Below are 19,628 nucleotides of genomic sequence, written 5' to 3' on the forward strand. Positions count from 1 at the left end.
AATTTTTGTTTGTTACTTTGATTTATCGGCCTAGCGGTGAAAAGTGATGTCCTTTTTAGTAGGGACATCTAAAGATTATGAAATTTTTATATAGATGGATAGAAGGTTAGAAGAAATGAAAGATGGTGAAAATGAGCGGGTAGAATTTGTCTAGAAGCATTACCATCACATACCAAATTTTTGTTCCTCACGAGCCTACTACTATGAAGTGGTAGATACAGATAGAGTTGTATCTACCACCACACATTAGTAGGCTTAGCGTGGTCCGCCCCACAAGCGAGAACTTGTAGTGCGGACGCACTACAAGTTCTCGCTTGTGGGGCGGACCACGCTAAGCCTACTAATGTGTGGTGGTAGATACAACTCTATCTGTATCTACCACTTCATAGTAGTAGGCTCGTGAGGAACAAAAATTTGGTATGTGATGGTAATGCTTCTAGACAAATTCTACCCGCTCATTTTCACCATCTTTCATTTCTTCTAACCTTCTATCCATCTATATAAAAAATTCATAATCTTTAGATGTCCCTACTAAAAAGGACATCACTTTTCACCGCTAGGCCGATAAATCAAAGTAACATAATTTCTAAAATTCACTCGGTCCATGGCAACCACATTCGCCAAATCACGCTCCACTTGGTCTAACCACCTCGCTCGTTGCGCCCCTGCTCGTATCGTTCCTACCAGATTCGTAGCGAACACCTGTTTAGCAAGACAGTCGTCTGGTATACTCGCAACATGTCCCGCCCAGCTTATCCGGCCAGCCAGAAGGTGGCTTCTGGATACTGGGTTTTGGGCATAGAGATTTGCTAAATAGGCATTGGATTTTTGAAACCTTTTCTATCGGTTTATTTTTGGAGTTCAGTCTGATTTTCGAGTGCAGATTTACACTAGTTTACAAAATTAAAAAATAATCTTGAACTTTGTTGTTCGACGCATAAGTAAAATTGGATGTAAAATGTGTATTGGAGCATAACTTGAAAACTGTTGTACTGCGACTTTTTCAGTTTTAAATCAGCGCTTTATTTTACGTATGGGTCGAACAAAAAAGTCTACGATTTTTTTTAAATTTTGTTAATAATACAAATACATTAAATAAGCAGACAAACGTAGATGCATTTCAGGATAGCTAGATTATAGGTATACTACTCCGTTGCATGCATATGTTTTAGTAGGCCAACCAAAAAACAGTTATAGAAATTTCACAGAAATGTATAGACATTTTTTTAAATATTAGTTTTCTAGAAAAACTTTTAACTTTCAACTTGAAAAAAAACTTTTTTAATTTATCGAGTTTTTTATTGAGTTAAAAAAATTGTTTTTTGCTAAATTCCTCGTAACTGTTTTTTTTATGTTTTGTGCTATCTAAAATAAAGAAACATTCATTAAAGGTAGAAACAAGTCATTTTTTAGCATATTTAGCATTTTTACTATGTACATTTGAAAAAATGCTTTCCGAAATTCGAATATTTGGCTGAAATACTGCCAAATTGCCAAAGAAAAACTGACTCGTAGTCAGAATTTTGAAAGCTTTTGAACATAAATTTTACTTATTGCTACACAAGCTATTTCAAAGAATGCGACTGATCACTTATTTGAACAATAAAACCCCTCAATTTTCCATAAATTGTAATTTTGTTTCAAATCCCATACGTATTGTTCGAAATTTCATAACTATTTTTGCCCTTGCGTTTACACGGTTCTGTCGATAGTGGTTAAGCGCAATGTTATACCTAATGATCTAGCTATCTTGGATGCATTTGAGATTATTTATTCCGTTATTTGTGGCCGGCGCTGGCCGCTCAGGCTGGCAAACCTTGCGGTAATATAGTCACCACCCTTTGTTGTTGTTGTTGTTGTTGCGATCCTTTTTCGGGGTGCTGTCAAATTCCTGGTGTTACCTACAGGGGTGCCAGGTGGTTTCATCAAAAATCAGGACAACATGAAGCTAAAAATCAGGATTTTTCAGGACACTTCTTGATTCATGAAAATAATAAGGATTTCTGCTTAGATTGCATAAATAAAGGCGCAATACAGGGGCTGTAAACGCCTTGATTTATGCAACAACAGTCTGTAGCTTCTTGGGTGGCCTGCGTAGTTCATATCGAAAAACACCATTTAAATATCATCTGAACCGAAGATTACCATCTGTTGAATGGGGTAAGCTATTTTATTACCTGTCTATTCGATTTTCTCATAGTTAAACTAGAAATTCTATTATATTTGAGAAGTTTTTATGCAAATCAGGACAAATCAGGACATTTTAGGGACCAATTTCCAAAAATCAGGACAACTCAAGAGTTTTTGAAAAATCAGGACGGTCTCTTGAAAATCAGGACAAATCCTGATAAATCAGGACACCTGACACCTCTGGTTACCTAGCACCTCACTGATCAACTCCTGATCGAGCTGCTGCGGCCAACTCGGATTTGCTGTCGTGATTTATGATCGCTGGCTGTTCTTCGAATGGATACCGTGTGGATTTTCTCTCGAGGTCATAGTTCTTGCACGTGCTTAACTTTGGTCATGTGTCCCGGCTGCATCCACTGCGGATCTCGCATACGCAACCATATTGGTATTGTTTCGAGCAGAAACGTTCCAGAAAGCGATGCTTCGAGCGGTGTGCAGAAAAAACCGTCTAATTATGAAGAAGCACAAATAATGAATTCTTGCTTGGCCATTTGTGAGGGCTTACCTGCGTGATCCTTCTACTTGCCGGAGTCCACTGGTTGTTTTCTCCGTCAGGTCGTCCGGATTAGAATGGCTGGCGCACCTTCGCCACTATCGCTTTCACTGCACTCTTCGGAGTCGGAAAAGTCATCTGGAAATATACATGACACGACAAGTTTTTTCTTCTTCGACTTCTCCTGAGTTTTTCGGGAACTACGCAAACTAGGGGCTGTCGTGTTTGTTAAAAATTGGCACGATACAGTGGACACCATCTAGTCGAACCAATTCACGCTTGGCGCATATATGATTAGGGTTGGGGTTTAGATCTGCATTTTGCGTAATTTTGCTCAAATCATTCCATAAATATAAAAATTGCATAACCATTCTTAAAATTAGCCATTCTTAACCATTCTTAAATTAGCCATTCTTAACCATTCTTAAAATTAGCAGGTTCGCAATACCGACGGCAGGTGGTAAACCTACCATTCTTCCGATACAAATCCCCTGTAGGAAAAATTGACCTGTTTAGCCCGATTTTATCGTCTGAATTGCCTATTTTTTTCGAAAGTTGGGTGAAACTTTCTAACTGGTATAGCATTTCTTCAAATCGATCGATGAGCACTCTGGAATCGATATTGCGTACTGTTAGAAAAAATATCCAAAAAGCGAAATCGAGTGTCCAGTCAGTATGGTCAGTGGTTGTACCGGATGCACGCTCCTGGTTTTAAACTCAAAATTGAGTAATTTGGTTTAAAACTGCACTTGAGTTGCAGCCCACAACTTTGAGTTCGACTGGGTAAACGCAAAAACTATGTTCTAACTGGCATGCTCAAACCTAAGTTCGACAGCCGAACCACTGACCATACTGACTGGACACTCGATTTCGTTTGTTGGATAATTTTTCCAATAGTACGCAATATCGATTCCAGAGTGCGCATCGATCGATTTGAAGGAATGCTATCCCAGTTAGGAAGTGCCACCTAACTTTCAAAACAAAAATAGGCAGTTTCTACGATAAAATCGTTCTAAACAGGTACATTTTTCCTATAGGATATTTCTTGTCAACTTTTGCAGGTTCGCCACCTACCGTCGGTATTGCAAACCTGCAAAATTTGACAAAAAAAATTGGCCAGAAAACGATCAAACTTTTGTTCTAAGTGTCATGTTAGTGTGATCAGTGGCCGAACTGCAATTTTAACTTTATTCATGCCTTTATTCGTAGCTACTCAAAATGCAGTTCGGCAGACGAACTCGCTAAGTGCTTTCTGTTCAACATACACTATGAGGGTTCAATTTTTAGTTTATTAAACCGATAGGAAAAATGGGATTAGTTTTAGTTCGCAGTTCGAACTCCGTTTTGAACCATCGCAAGAAGGAAAAAGGGAACTCAACTTTAGTTCATACAACCGAACTATGATTTGACCACAGTCAAAACAGCACTTCAGCGGCAGCCCTCAGCTTTGAGTTTTGACAAGCAAACTCAAAACTAAGTTCGAAAGCGAGTTCCATTTTTTGAACTTTTTTATACCCTTACTCGTAGCCACCTGAAGTGCGGTTCGGCAAAAATGGCACGAATGGGATTAGTTTTGAGTTCGCAGTTCGAACTCCGTTTTGAACCATCGCAGTGAGGAAAAAAAGTACTTAACTTTAAGTTCATAGAATCGAACTATGTTTTGAACCTCGGTCATACTTAATTTTGAGTTTAAAAAAAGGAGCGTGTGAGTTTTTCAGCTAACTGCCCGCCAACTGCAGCGTTGATAAGTATAAAATCAAAGATAGTTAAACGACTACCTATAATGAAAACAAAAAATCGTTATTTTTGTTATTTAAAATCTGTTGGTTAAAATCCTCTATAAATAAACAAATTAGAATAGAATAGAATAGTTATTTAAAATCCTTTAAAAGTATTAACTTTTTTTTTAATTGAAACTTCTTTTTATCGGATATCGTTGTATGAATAAAAAAAAATTTTTTTAATGCTTGGAATTTTATTTCGATATTCAGAAGACAGAGTATAAATGCAATGATAGTTGTTGATGAGGGTGATTTCTTGTGAGCCTAATTGCAAAATTACTTGGATCCACAGTTGTAGACGCAGCCTGGGGCAGGGGCAGGGGCTGGCTCCGGGATTGGCTCTGGAGCTGGAGGAACAATGGCCAGTGATCCGTCAACTGGTACATATGGTGGTGGAACTTCTTGGTCACAACTTGGCTGGCCAAGGATGATGTTGGCAGCCTGTTGGAAGATGTCGCTGGTGAATCCAGGAGGTCCGTAGTTGGCAAAGCAAGAGCGGGCGTTGTACACCTTGGCACATTCGTCACAAGAAGCAGATAGAGATTGGCTAACGCAGGCGGCTGTTTCGGCGTTCAGGATAGCAGGAGATGGCACGTCGTGGTAACGGATGTACATACGGGTCAGATTGTATCCGGATTCAGTATCGTAAACTCCTTCGGCCAAGTACTGGCATCGGTAGAGGCATTGAGTTTCCGAAGAAGAATCGAAGGATCCCTGACTGTAGGCTTGGATTTTGTCGTTTGGAATTCTCAGGATGTTGATGCAATCGATAGCTGCTTGAACAGCTTCCAGTCGTGGCAGAGGAATGTATTCATCGGAGCTCTTGAGGTTTCCGTATTGCTGATAATAGCAAAGGAACGATTCGTAGGCCTTGGAACAATCATCGCGACAAACAGCAATCTTGGACTGTAGACATTCATTGGTACGACGGGCGTAGCAGGTATCATCGCAAGAAGGCTGGAAGTAGCTCTCGACCACGGGTCCTTGAATACCTTCAGCATCTTGCCACCAGCCAGCGTTGATTCCAGCACACCGGATCAGACATTTCAGGCTCTTATCACTGGTGACGTAGTTGTATGAAATAAGGCGTTCAACATCATCAGCCGAAACTTCCAAATACTCAGCGCACTCATCTAGTGATTGTCGGAAACTTTTGAGTTGATACGCGAAGTGTGATTCTTGAACATCTTCCGGCGGTGGAGGTGGGTAGTAAATAGCCACAGCAGACGAGGTGATCGCGGCCACCAACAGTCCAACGAACAAATGCATGGTTCTTAGAAAACTTTGTATCCAACCAAACTACGATTGTAGATGTGATGAGCTCAGGAATGTTACTGATGTCCTCTGCAGAGCTCAAGAATTCTTTTATAGTAAATTTCAAATCCTACTAACCAGAACTGAAGTTTTGGCTTAATCCACGCAAATTCATCATTCTAAAACGGGGGTAACAGGCAATAAACTTCAAATCGAAATGGGACACGTTCCCGAAAGGTAAACATCTTCCTACCCCACGAGGAAGTTACCTTTCTCTGCACTGTGGACGGAACTTATTTTGTCTCCTATCGACGAACGGCGGCTTAAACCATTTGCTAGGTTTTGCAAAGGTACACGTTAGCTACGCGGCGTGTTTTGTTCTGAGTTCACGCATTGTCTGCAATTATGCAACCGGCTTTTATTTTAAGTAACATTGTTGTCATTACTATCAAAACAGAAACGGAGAAACTGAATGAAACGGCTTGATGTGAGCGAATGTTTTTGCCTGGAAGTTAAATATTGTGTCGTACAGTTTGTTTATTTCTGTTTTCTAGAATGAAATGATATGCTCTTTAAGTTCTAATTTTTCAAATCAAATTTAAGGTAAATTCGGGAAAATTGATGAACAAAATGATTTGGAAATTAAACTTACGATTGCTACAGCTTATTAAAGGAAGGCGAAGAAATGATCATGTGGAAATTCGAAAAAGTACCTTAGATAATCATTTTACATTTTATCGATAGGCTTCAAAAATTGATCTGTTACAAAAATGACAAAAATGACAAAAATGACAAAAATGACAAAAATGACAAAAATGACAAAAATGACAAAAATGACAAAAATGACAAAAATGACAAAAATGACAAAAATGACAAAAATGACAAAAATGACAAAAATGACAAAAATGACAAAAATGACAAAAATGACAAAAATGACAAAAATGACAAAAATGACAAAAATGACAAAAATGACAAAAATGACAAAAATGACAAAAATGACAAAAATGACAAAAATGACAAAAATGACAAAAATGACAAAAATGACAAAAATGACAAAAATGACAAAAATGACAAAAATGACAAAAATGACAAAAATGACAAAAATGACAAAAATGACAAAAATGACAAAAATGACAAAAATGACAAAAATGACAAAAATGACAAAAATGACAAAAATGACAAAAATGACAAAAATGACAAAAATGACAAAAATGACAAAAATGACAAAAATGACAAAAATGACAAAAATGACAAAAATGACAAAAATGACAAAAATGACAAAAATGACAAAAATGACAAAAATGACAAAAATGACAAAAATGACAAAAATGACAAAAATGACAAAAATGACAAAAATGACAAAAATGACAAAAATGACAAAAATGACAAAAATGACAAAAATGACAAAAATGACAAAAATGACAAAAATGACAAAAATGACAAAAATGACAAAAATGACAAAAATGACAAAAATGACAAAAATGACAAAAATGACAAAAATGACAAAAATGACAAAAATGACAAAAATGACAAAAATGACAAAAATGACAAAAATGACAAAAATGACAAAAATGACAAAAATGACAAAAATGACTAAAATGACTAAAATGACAAAAATGACTAAAATGACTAAAATGACAAAAATGACAAAAATGACAAAAATGGCAAAAATGAAAAAATTCACAAAAATGATAAAAATTTACAGAAATGAAAAAAAACGATAAACATTTTTTGTAGTCACAGGAAATTGACGCTATCTTAATCCTGATACGCAGCATTTACAGTAGCTTATCCGAAAGTTCAAGATCAGGTTTCGATTTATGTATTTCGTGTGATCTGAGGTTTTATTTATCCGAGATGGCGCTATCCCGAATATTTCGGATAAGCCGGGTTCCCTAGTATAACTGTAGTATTAAACGACAATTGGTATGATTATATTGCTAGACAAATTTACCACATTCTCTTTTTAAAGTCAGTATACTTGGCTATACTGAACGCCACACCCAATCGTATATGCAGTAAGAGAAATGTTTGACAAGTTCAGACGGTAATACACAGTCTTCCCGACATAAAACATCTCAAAAAACGCGCGTGTATCTTGCCGTAAAATATGAGCTATCATGCGGTTTCATTTTGTTGACATGTCTGTTTCTGTCGCGGGTTCTTTTTTTATTAATTTATTTTTTTTTCTTTTTAACTTGCAGATTTTTTTACATGCTGCTCAGATGTCTACGGTTCGTGCAAAGTGGCGTGCGAAAACGTAAGTATCTCTTTTGAGAAATATGTTCGCATTTCTCTTAAGGTGGCAGAAAGCAAGATCAAAGAAGCACGTGTCCTCGAAGTTAAAATAATGTTTGCGGATCTCCGCTTAAAAGATAACCCAAAATTTATAAGAAACTTTCTTAAATAAAATGTGAGGCTCAAACTAATCTTTCGCATTTTTTACATTTTTTTTTTATAAATGTTGGAATATTATATCATTGAAATTTTCAAACTAGACAAATTTACAAACTGTACTCTGGAGTATGTCAACGGAATCGCGTTGTTTGATAACTGAAAAGAAATTTAAGTTCTGCAATGTTTGCACATTCATTCCATTGTTAAACTTTACGGTTTTGCCCAGCCAGCCCAGTGACTCATTCATTCACCAATTCCCAAAAATCATTTATCGCATTTTACTAAGTTGATAATAATTATTGGTCGTTTGTTTTGGCCGTTCGATGGCTGCTGTTGGTTCAATCCATTCGCTGCCACACAATTTGCATCTCCTATACATTCAATAAAATATTCACTCTAAGCGGTTTGATGTGCCTTCCTTTGCCTTTTTTCCGTCACGTACCGTTTTTAATGGTTGGCGCATTTACATGCCTTAGGTGCGTTTTGGCGCTTACGAAGGAAGCGATACATGTATGAAATGCATACAGTTCGTTTTATTTTCCCGAGAAATTCGCTTCCACTCTGATGATTTATTGCTTTGCCCCGAAGAACCCTTTTTTCGCTGAAGCAGGAAGTTATAATATTTTGTTTTGCACTGTCTCCAGAACTTCATCTTTTATGATCAACTAGCTGATCCCAAACGAACTTCGTTTCGCTTTTAATCAATGGTACGTTAAAATGAGTTTAGAAAATGAATTCGAAACATTCTTTCGAAAATTTTGGGGAAAAAATTCAACAGTGTTTAAAGTCGCTACTATTACTATTACTTGAAATTCAAATTAAACGGTTGATTGGCTTTTTATTAAAATTTATGTGAGAGTGTTTTCTTCTCGATCGATTGCAAAATCTAGACATTATGGCAGAAACATTTACTATTTGTTTGTGGGCACGACTCTTTTGCTTGACCTTCACACTTAAATTGGTATCAATAAACTGCCTCCAACAAAATTATTGCAAAAAACACTGAACTTTCAATGAAACCCTCTTTTTCTGTCCCATGGCCCGAAACTCGATAATTGAAACCAATTTTACGTTCCTCAAAACTCCCTTGTGCCATTTTTTCTTTTAAAATTATATGTAAAATAACGTCAGGAACTTGAAAACAGTGATCAGTGAATAAAGACGCCCCTTACGCCGACCCTTGACACGGAACACGCTACCTGGAGTCAATTGCTCATAGTTTATAACCCTCATCTGAACATTTTCATCTTAATCCGATGCATGATCACGACAATATCGCGAAAACAGTGAGCCTTTTTTTGATCACGATTCAAAACTTGACACCTGAAATCAATTATCTTTTCTGTTAAACTCCCATGTGCCAATTTTCATTACAATTCTATGCTGCTACAATTTCTATTCTATGCAAGAGAATATCGAAAAAACAGTGAACAGATAATAACCCCTTTTGCCGACCCCTGAGTCAAGATTTGAAACCTGAAAGCAAAAGAGCGTCCCTCAAAACTCCTATGCGGAAATTTTCATCTCAATCCAATGGAGAATAACGTCAAAATCGCAAAAACATTAAAGTTGGGTATGGACGACTCCTTCAGCCGACTTCTGATCCGCAATTCGAAACTTGAAATCGATTGCTCGTCTTTCAAAACACTTATGTGCAAATTTTCATCACAATCCGGTGTATAACACTAATATCGCAAAAACATTAATCAGTGAATATGGACGACCCCTTTTGCCGTCCTCAAACCCTAAATTTGATAACTGTAATCGATTGCTCGCCTCTCAAAACACTCATGTGCAAATTTTCATCACAATCCGATGTATAATAACGCCAATATCGCAAAAACATTAATCAGTGGATATGGACGACCCCTTTTGCCGACCTCAAACCCTAAATTTGATAACTGTAATCGATTGCTCGCCTCTCAAAACACTCATGTGCAAATTTTCATCACAATCCGATGTATAATAACGCCAATATCGCAAAAACATTAATCAGTGGATTTGGACGACCCCTTTTGCCGACCTCAAACCCTAAATTTGATAACTGTAATCGATTGCTCGCCTCTCAAAACACTCATGTGCAAATTTTCATCACAATCCGATGTATAATAACGCCAATATCGCAAAAACATTAATCAGTGGATATGGACGACCCCTTTGTCCAACCCCTGACCCTAAATTTGATAACTGTAATCGATTGCTCGTCTCTCAAAACACTCATGTGCAAATTTTCATCACAATCCGATGTATAATAACGCCAATATCGCAAAAACATTAATCAGTGGATATGGACGACCCCTTTTGCCGACCTCAAACCCTAAATTTGATAACTGTAATCGATTGCTCGCCTCTCAAAACACTCATGTGCAAATTTTCATTACAATCCGATGAATAATAACGCCAATATCGCAAAAACATTAATCAGTTGATATGGACGACCCCTTTGGCCGACCCCTGACCTTAAATTTGATAACTGTAATCGATTGCTCGTCTTTCAAAACACTCATGTGCAAATTTTCATCACAATCCGACGGAAAATAACGTCAATAACGTGAAAACAATATTTGTCTTGTATGGGCGACCCCCTTCAGAAGGGGTCGTCCAAAAATCTAAAAACATTTTTCATCATTCCTGGTCCTAATGAGCATCCATGCCAAATTTCAGATCTCTAGCTTTTAAGACGGCTGAGTCTATAGAGGACAAACAAACAAACAAACAAACAAACAAACATACAGATAATTGCTTTTTATATATAGGGGAGAGTGGGGATACTTGATCCCCTTTTCTTATTTTCACCATATCTTTTTGGAAAAAATTAGCAACTCGCCGTCTTTGACATTTTCTGACAGCTTGTAACTTCAAGTTTATATGCTCAAAAAATTAGGACGATACTTGAACCCGTTGATGAACTAGAAGCATTTTCGTCGGAGTAAAAAAATTGCGATTTTTCTGAAGTTAGGGGAGACTTGATCCCCTATTGAAGGAGACTTGATCTTTTGTACAGGAAGCGCCAATCCATGGAAAAAATCAAACAAAACCCCAAGATAGAATGTTAATTGACTATTTTGGTCATGTTTGTTCTCATTTCACAATTTATAGCAGACATATGAAGAAAATTCTATAACTTTGTCTCAACGCTAATTACATTGCATACTTAAAGGCGCTATTTTTTATAAACAAGAGAAAATTAATTATTTTTGCTCTTTTTTCAGACAATTGTTTGATAAATATTAGTTTTTGGATAAATATTAGTAATTTCGTAATCAGCAATCATAACGATCAATTCAGAAGAAGAATATGCCGTTTGGAAGGGGGATCAATTGTACCCAACTCTAGGGGATCAATTGTACCCATAATCAACATTTAAGAAAACTTTTTCTGAAAAAAGTTGAGAGTTTTCCATTGCTTTGAAAATATGGCATTATGAAGTTCATTTTACGCTCGAACGATTGATGCATTGGAACAAATATTTTTTTCATAATTTTCCCTTGTAAGGAACATTTTAAAGTGATGAAAAAAGATCTTCAAGTTACATTTTGTGAAATTTTTCAAACAAAGTTCAATTACTCAAACAATTATTTTGTTAAAAAATTTTAAACTACAAGCATTGTTATTTTGCTCATTTTGGCACATTTTTCTAGAACATTTGATCATTGTAAGACATTCCAGTTTCGAGATATAGCTAAGGAATCAAGTATCCCCAGGGATCAAGTATCCTCATTCTCCCCTATAGATAGAAGATGTGGACATAAGCTCGGCCCATATTCGGAACCTAACGAGTTTGTTTTTTAATTATTTCTTCAAGTGCAAAATTTTATGAAACTCAAGTTTCTTAACAATTTTCACAACAGAGGATACAAATCTCGCCTGAGCTATCATTACGTCGTGAAACATCATAAGAATTCACAGAAAACTACTCCAAAAGTAATCAAAACAACTTCAAAATTTGTATTTCATATAGGTATAGAATATATTGTTCATGCCTCAAATATTCAAAATGGAAAGAAGCTGCGACTAGTTTATGTCAGTTTTCGTATTTTTTCGTTATAAAAATCGTTTTTTTTACTGTTCGGCAAAAAGCCAGCAATTGTTGAAAAGATTTGTAATCGTTCAAACTTTAACTTGAGATGATCAGTTTTGTGTAGCGAGTCATGTAACCCAGTTGTTTAGGTGCTAAGTACATTGAAGTCTTCTGAGTTAATTGCTGCGGATTCAAAAGTAAACATCGAAATCGAATACACCAGCTAGATTAGCCAATACCAGTCCAGTCTGTCAACTCTGTCGTAAATATAAACTTTAAACTATATAAAAATGTTGTTCGGTCCATGGGAACTACCCGAAATCTAAATTTGTTATTTAAGCTATTTTTAGAACAACCATTAATCAAACAATATTTATTTATCAACTTCAAAAACTTCAACAAAATTTGAGCGACTTAATTCGCCTGATCATGCAAGAATTTGCCAGAAACAAAACCTAATTAAATCATTGTTTCATGCAAAATAATTGCTTTTCAGCATCAAAAAAGTTTTATTGAAATTCACTAAATAAAAAAGTAAAATTTTGTACCTTTGACGTTTGAAATATTTTTTTCTTTTTTTATTCAGTCTTCCTCCCCCAGGACGTAATGAAAGCTCACGCGAGAAATATGTTTACTTTACATGTTTTTCCTGACCATCCTTCCCAAGTAACAATTTTAGCTTTGTTATGGTCAGCAAAATTTCGTTAGGACTATAATAGCATTATAGAACATCACCTGGACTCTTAAAAGCCTGGAAAAACCTGGACTCTAAATCAGGCTATTTGGCCCTTTCCTAGAAACGTCATCATGACCAATCATGACTAACAATATTGGTACTGGGTGAAATGGCTAAACGAGTAGAAGTCGAATTTCACTATCTGACGCCATCTTGAAATCCAAGATGGTGACATCCGCTCAACTTTAAATGCTGTAAATGAAAAAAAAGTCGCATAAAATTACCACTATATGGGTGTTGGGTGAAAGGGCTAAACAAGTAAAAGTCGATTTTTTTTCTTTTCGACGCCATCTTGAAATCCGAGATGGTGGCTTCCGCTAAATTTTGAAATGCTGTTAATCACTGGGAATCAAATGAAACCCCCACAATATGAGAATTAAGAGAAAAAGATTAACTATAAATGTCGAATTTCGCTATCCGACGACATCATGAAATCCAAAATGGCGGCTTCCACTGAGCTTAAAAGTGCTGTTAATCACTGAAAATCGCAAGAAGCCCAACAATATAGGCATTTGGTGAAAGAGCTAAACTAGAAGAAGACAAATTTCGCAATCAGGCGTCTTCTTGAAATCCAAGGTGGCGGCTTCATCTGAACATTAAAATGATTTTAATTACTGAAAATCACTTGAAATTCCCACATTATGGTCATTGGGTAAAATGGCTCGATTAGTTTAAGTGGAATTTCTCTGTTAGACGCCGTCCAATCCAAGATGGCGACTTTCGCTGAACCTTAAAAATCGCTTGCAACCCCCACAATATGGGTATTGGGTGAAAGGGAAAAGCCAGAAGAAGTCAAATTTCGCTATCAGACGCCATCTTGAAATCCAAGATGGCGGCTTCCACTGAACCTTAAAATGCTGTTAATCACTGAAAACCGAATGAAACTCCAACATTTTGGGTATTGGGTGAAAGGGCTAAACGAGTAGAAGTCGAAGTTTGCAATCAAATGCCACCTTGAAATCCAAGATGGTGGTTTCCACTGAACAATAAAATGATTTTAACCACTGAAAACCGCATGAATCTCCACATTATGGGTATGATGAGTGAAGGATTAAACTAGAAGAAGTCGGATTTTCCTATCTGACGCCAGCATCAATCTAATATATCGGTTTTTTTTTTGGGAAATTTTGGCCTGCAGTCTATTTTAGAGCGAAAACGACACTTCTTGATCCCCGAAGAAGATCTAAAACGTATTGAAACGTTGTACACATAAAACAAAAATCGTTTGCGCTCTAAAAAAGACTACAAGCCGGAATTTCCAAAGAAAAAACACAACAATAAGTCGATTTCCAAACGTAAAAAGATGGTTGCTTTCGCTATTCTTTTCTAAGCTGTAAATTACTGAAAATCTCATGATACATCCACTATACGAGGTACTGGGTGAAAAAGCTACACGATTAGAAGTCGAATTTCGTTGTCCAATGCCATCTTTAAAGCCAAGGTGGCTTAGCTTAGCCTTTTCACCCATTACCCATATAGTTACGGTTTAATGCAATTTTCTGTCATTTACAGCATCTAAAGTTCAGCGATCTTGGATTTCAAGATGGAGCAGATAGCGAAATTCAAATTCTTTTCGTTGGGCCTTTTCCCTTATACCAGGTATTGTGGAAGTTTCATTAGATTTTCTGTAATTTAAAGCTTTGAAAAGGAAAGCAAAAGCCGCCATCTTGGATTAATAATGGCTTCCTGTAGCCAAATTTGACTTCTTTTAGTTTTTCCTTCCACCCAATACTCATATAATGGGAATTTCATTTGATTTTCATAAATTAAAATTGTTTTAATGGAGTGGAAGCCGCCATTTTGTTTTTAAGATGGCGTAAGATAGCGAATTATACTCGTTTAGCCATTTCACCCAATACCAATATTGTTGGGGTTTCATGCGATATTAAGTCATTTTCATAGTTCAGCGGAAGCCGCCATCTTGGATTTCAAGATGGCGTCAGATAACGAAATTCGACTTTTACTGGTTAATCTCTTTCAACTAATACCCATATTGTGAGGTTTTATGCGATTTTCAGTCATTTAAAGTATTTTCAAGTTAAGTTATAGTAGCCATGTTGGAATTTAAGATGGCGACGGACAACGAAATTCGACTTCTTCTCGTTTATCACTTTCACTTAATATCGATATTGTGAAAGTTTCATAATGTTTTCAGTAAATTACAGCTTTGGAAATAAAAGCGGAAGCCGCTATCTTGGATTAACGATGGCGTCAAGCGAAAAAAAATTCCTACTATTTTGTCCTTTCGCTAAATACTCATATTGTATTGTATTGTAGATATTCATACCACTTCCGGTAATTTGACATTTTCAATGATTTTTATACATTTATTTTAATTTTAACTCAAAATCAAGGTACACAAATTATCAAAAATGTGTAAAAATGAGAATTCCAATTAAAATATGTGCTATATAACCTGGGCGTGTTCTGTTTTGACACCTTGATCGAGAACTGTCACTAAGTTTTAAGGCGGTTTAATAATCCAGCACTGAGTGCTATTATAGAACATGCAAAAGAAAGCTTAAAGCAAACTTCTAAGTTTGTGTTTTATTATAGTTTATAGTTTATAGTTTATAGTATGTTCAATAGAAGCTTTATTAGCGTGTTCATATGGTCGATTCAAGAATATAAGCATTTAGCATGACCATAATTAAACCGTCATAAAACTAGCTGCACAAAAAATGCCATAAGGCTGGAAGAAATATCATTTTCTTCTTTTGTCAACCCCCCCTTCGAAATTTACCAAAAACCCGAAGGGAAAATAAATAAAGTTTGAAGTATTTTAAGAAAATTTCGAAAAAAAAAATTATCCGAAAGATTACAAGACCAAAAAACAAATTTTGGAAGATGGGAGTTATTCCACTTTTTGTGTTGTTGATTTAATTGAATTACTTGATTTATAGGTTTTGTGCAATGATTTAGTATGCAATTTTGTTGCATAAAAGCTTTCGTGCAACTTATTCCAATTTATTTGTTTTTCGCATTATTTTTTATTGTCCCTTCCCTCGCGATGTTTCAACTCGGAGTGACAAATGAAGGATTTGAAATTTGTTCCGGCCTAACTGAACCATAATAAAACATCCTAATGCTAGTTAGCTTAATATGTGTTACTTGGGTTCGGTCATAAAAAGGATAACACAAAGATTACATACAAGCTTTTTATTTTGAAACTAATCTAGATCTGAATGCGATAGCTGTCAAATTTTGTCGGATGTTAGTAAAATAATGAATCGAGGGCCCGATCCAATTTGGAGTATATTTACTGTTTGTGTATATTTACTCATAATTATGGAGATAAACAATTTTTTCGATATCTACATATTTTTATAGCAAACTTATACTTGCGGGTATAAACTCCAGAACAGCCCTGCATCCTGACGGCGCTGATTCCAGTAGTTTCTTAGAGCCTCGTCGACGTTTTTCTTCATTTGTTCAAGTCTGACAGGATCCAGAATAGTCTTTCGACGTTCAACAGGCTGAAATCGAATCCCGGTAAGAAGCTAGCTTTTTCCAATATTAATCGAACCTCACCGAAATAAAATGTTGGATGCAATTGTTGTAGACGATGGCCACATTCGAAACCGAACATTTGAGCCGTCGTTGAATTTTAAGAACTCCACATTCCCGGCATCGTTCCGAAGTTTGCAACAAACTGTACGAGGCAATGTAGTTGAGAACCGTTTTGAACATGATCGATTGCCTGTTTTCCACCAGTAAGGCAACAGTTTCAATATCGTGGCGGCAACGTTTGTTGAGCTGATTTACTTTTTGCTTGAGGAACTTTTGCTCCTTGGTTGAGGGTTGAATGTCTCCGTAAACGAGAACCAGCTGAGTTTTGTTAAATCCTTTCAAACACTCTAGATCCGTTGCAAATGCAGTTGGAGCCACTTTAATAGCCCAACAGAGGTGAGCTTTGTTGCTTGCCTTACGGATCCCTATAAAAAGAGGTCCTCCAGATTGTTTAGGAGTATCTGGAAGTTTCAATTCGGTGACACATAATGATAAACTTAGAAAGGATAAAAACCAAGAAGCAAAAAGCAGTTTCATTTTGATCGGAGGAAAACACGATATCGACTGACTTCGTTACCGCAATCAAAATGCAGCTTGAATAAGAAAAGCTTTCTTCATGGATCCATTTGTTTGTTCGTAATGCATATTATTAGCACAGCATGGTCTGAACGATTGCATCGGAAGGTTCCATCATCACAAATGTACAAATAATGGAATCTATCAAGATGGAAAAGTGATACTAACTTAGTTAACATTGTAGAGAGAGCTTTGTGCAAATAACATAATGCTGGTTGGTGTTTCAAGTGAATACGAGAAAGGATTTCTCTGTTTTAGTAGTCATTCAATGAGGCCACGAAAAAGGCCACGGCTCGGGAAATTAAATCTCAATGCGTAATCCTGACTTTGTCCCTATAGAAAAAAAAACAGGTAAATGTTTCTTCAACGAACTACAATAATGATGATCCTCTCAAACAATAAAAATCCCACATCAAAAATGACCCACTCAATCGTGAGAGAGAAGGCACTTTTTCCCTGGTGAGGACTTGATTTCGCAAACATATCTCATGAATCTCTTACTTTAAGGTTTTAGAAATATAGCAGATGAAGGAATACAACTATGTACATTTAATCCAAATAAATTAATATACTAACACTTTTCATAAAACAGTGGTTCGAGAAAGGAAAATTTTGAGATTTTTAAGAAATTCTACACAGCCAATCAAATATTAAGTTCAAACTTCCTTTCTCTTTTAAATAAACCAGCATCTGCCTGGAAGTCTCTCTAAAAATATATCTAATTAATTTAGTGAATCAACTTCCTTCGGGTTTATTTTCGGTCAATATGAAAATGAAGCCCTTGTTTGTGCTAGTATCTAAACTCTCAGTAGATAAGAATGAGGATACTTTATTCCTTAGCTATGTATATCTTGAAACTGAAATGGCTTACATAAATCAAATGTTTTAGAAAAATTTGCCAAAATGTAAAAAACCCCCCACCTATTATCTCCAGAATTGTAAATCTAACAAAACGTGGCTTGATGATCTTTTTTCATCACTTTAAAATGTTTCCCACACAAAAAATGACTTTAACAATATTTATTCGAATATTTCAAGCGCTAGAGAAGGGGAGAATGAGGATACTTGATCCATGGAGATACTTGATTCCTTCGCTAAATCTCGAAACCAGAACGTCAAATATCAAATGTTCTAGAAAATGTGCGAAATAGAACAAAACTACCATACTGCTATCTCAACAAATTTCAGAAATTTTATTTTCGAGTTATTAAACCGTGTTTGAAAAATTTAACAAAATGTAATTTCAAATTCTCTTTCAAATGTTTTCCACATGAAAAAATTACAGTAAAAATATTTATTCCTATTTGTCAACTAGAGTGTAGTATGAACTTCATCATGCCATATTTTCTAACCAATAGTTAACCTTCATTTTTTTTTAAGAAAAATTTTTCCTAAATGTATGTTATGGTAGACTGAGTCAATTTGGGGTATTTTTTAATTTATCAAACCCTGGTGTCTAAAAAGTTTCGTTTTGATTCAAAATTCATCCATGATTTTCAGTGTTCGGCACAAAAGCGCTAATCCGCTATTCGCTAGTTAGTCCGCTAACTTTTTGTTAGCAGTTTAATTTTTTGGATTGATTTAGCGAATTGAAAAGTTCCGCTATTTTTTGGTTCCGCTAATTGAAGATCGCTAACTGCCATATATATGTATCATATATATTATTTTATATATATATTTTTCATTAATCAAGTCAAAGTGACATTGTACATTCTGATTGTTAAATTGGATTCATTGGAGGAATGTGTACTAGAGCTAGAGGAAAAATGTATTTAGTGTCATTTCTCTCACTTTTTTTTAGCAAATTTTACGTAAACAATATAAAACTATTTTCAACATCTCTTCATCAGCATTTCTTTTCAAGTGGTTGAGCTATTTACTTTCACAATACAGTTTTTTATAAGATTTTCTGATCAGTTCTTATAGAAATAAGAAATAATCACTATTGTAGCCTTCGTTTTAAGTTCAAATAGAAATTGTATAAATGTTCACGTTTGACAATGCTCCTGCAAATTTGAAAAAGGGGAAAGCAGGTTAAAGATTTCAAATGAGGATTATGTAAAATAATGCCAAAACAAAAAAAAATGAATGGCATAAAAAATAATTTGCAACAAAATTGCATACTATCTACTTTGCACAAAACCGATAAATCGAGTAAATTTTTAACCAAAATTTAAATTAAAAAAAAAAGAGAGATATAGCTCCCATTTTTCACATTCTGTTCTTTTGCTCTTTCTTTAATTGTTCGAAAATCGTTTGTTTTAATTTATACAAATCCTAGCTTTCACAGTTTTGGTTTTGTTTATATTATTTTATGAAAATATGACCAAACTTATTTTAAATTAAATACTTGAAACTTCATTAATCCCCCTTGGGGAGTTGGAAAAATCGAAAGGGGGAAGTGCGTTACTAAAGAAAAATTTGATATTTGTTCCGGCCTTAATGTTGGTAAATAAACAGTTAGCAATTAGCGATTAGCGCTTTAAGGGGGGGGTAGGGTCTAACGGGTATAAAAAAAACACCATTTTCACGTTTTTTTTCTAGAGCTATCGTTCAAACAAATGTATTAAAATTTTTTGCATTACACAAAACATTGTTAAAAGAACATTTAGTATTTTTTTCGTAGAAAAATATTGAAAAATGAGCCGGTGACGGAGCACTTTCGAGGAT

General features: G+C 35.6%; 2 protein-coding genes across 2 annotated transcripts in view; one reads left to right on the plus strand and one right to left on the minus strand.

The window, feature by feature from the left end:
• Positions 1-19,628, plus strand: part of LOC129745262 (reversion-inducing cysteine-rich protein with Kazal motifs) — a 71,521-nt gene that overhangs the window by 34,819 nt on the left and 17,074 nt on the right. The window contains exon 3 of the mRNA XM_055738221.1: positions 7,923-7,978. Coding sequence (XP_055594196.1) covers positions 7,923-7,978 — 56 coding nt within the window. The remainder of the gene's footprint in view (positions 1-7,922; positions 7,979-19,628) is intronic.
• On the minus strand, positions 16,067-16,939 carry LOC129745264 (uncharacterized). Its single transcript, XM_055738224.1, has 2 exons — positions 16,404-16,939; positions 16,067-16,348 (listed from the first exon to the last, which is right to left on the minus strand). The coding sequence occupies exons 1-2, from the start codon at positions 16,917-16,919 to the stop codon at positions 16,208-16,210; spliced, it is 657 nt and encodes a 218-aa protein (XP_055594199.1). The 5' UTR covers positions 16,920-16,939; the 3' UTR covers positions 16,067-16,207.

Source organism: Uranotaenia lowii, chromosome 2 (assembly GCF_029784155.1).
Source record: "Uranotaenia lowii strain MFRU-FL chromosome 2, ASM2978415v1, whole genome shotgun sequence".
Lineage (NCBI taxonomy): Eukaryota > Metazoa > Arthropoda > Insecta > Diptera > Culicidae > Uranotaenia > Uranotaenia lowii.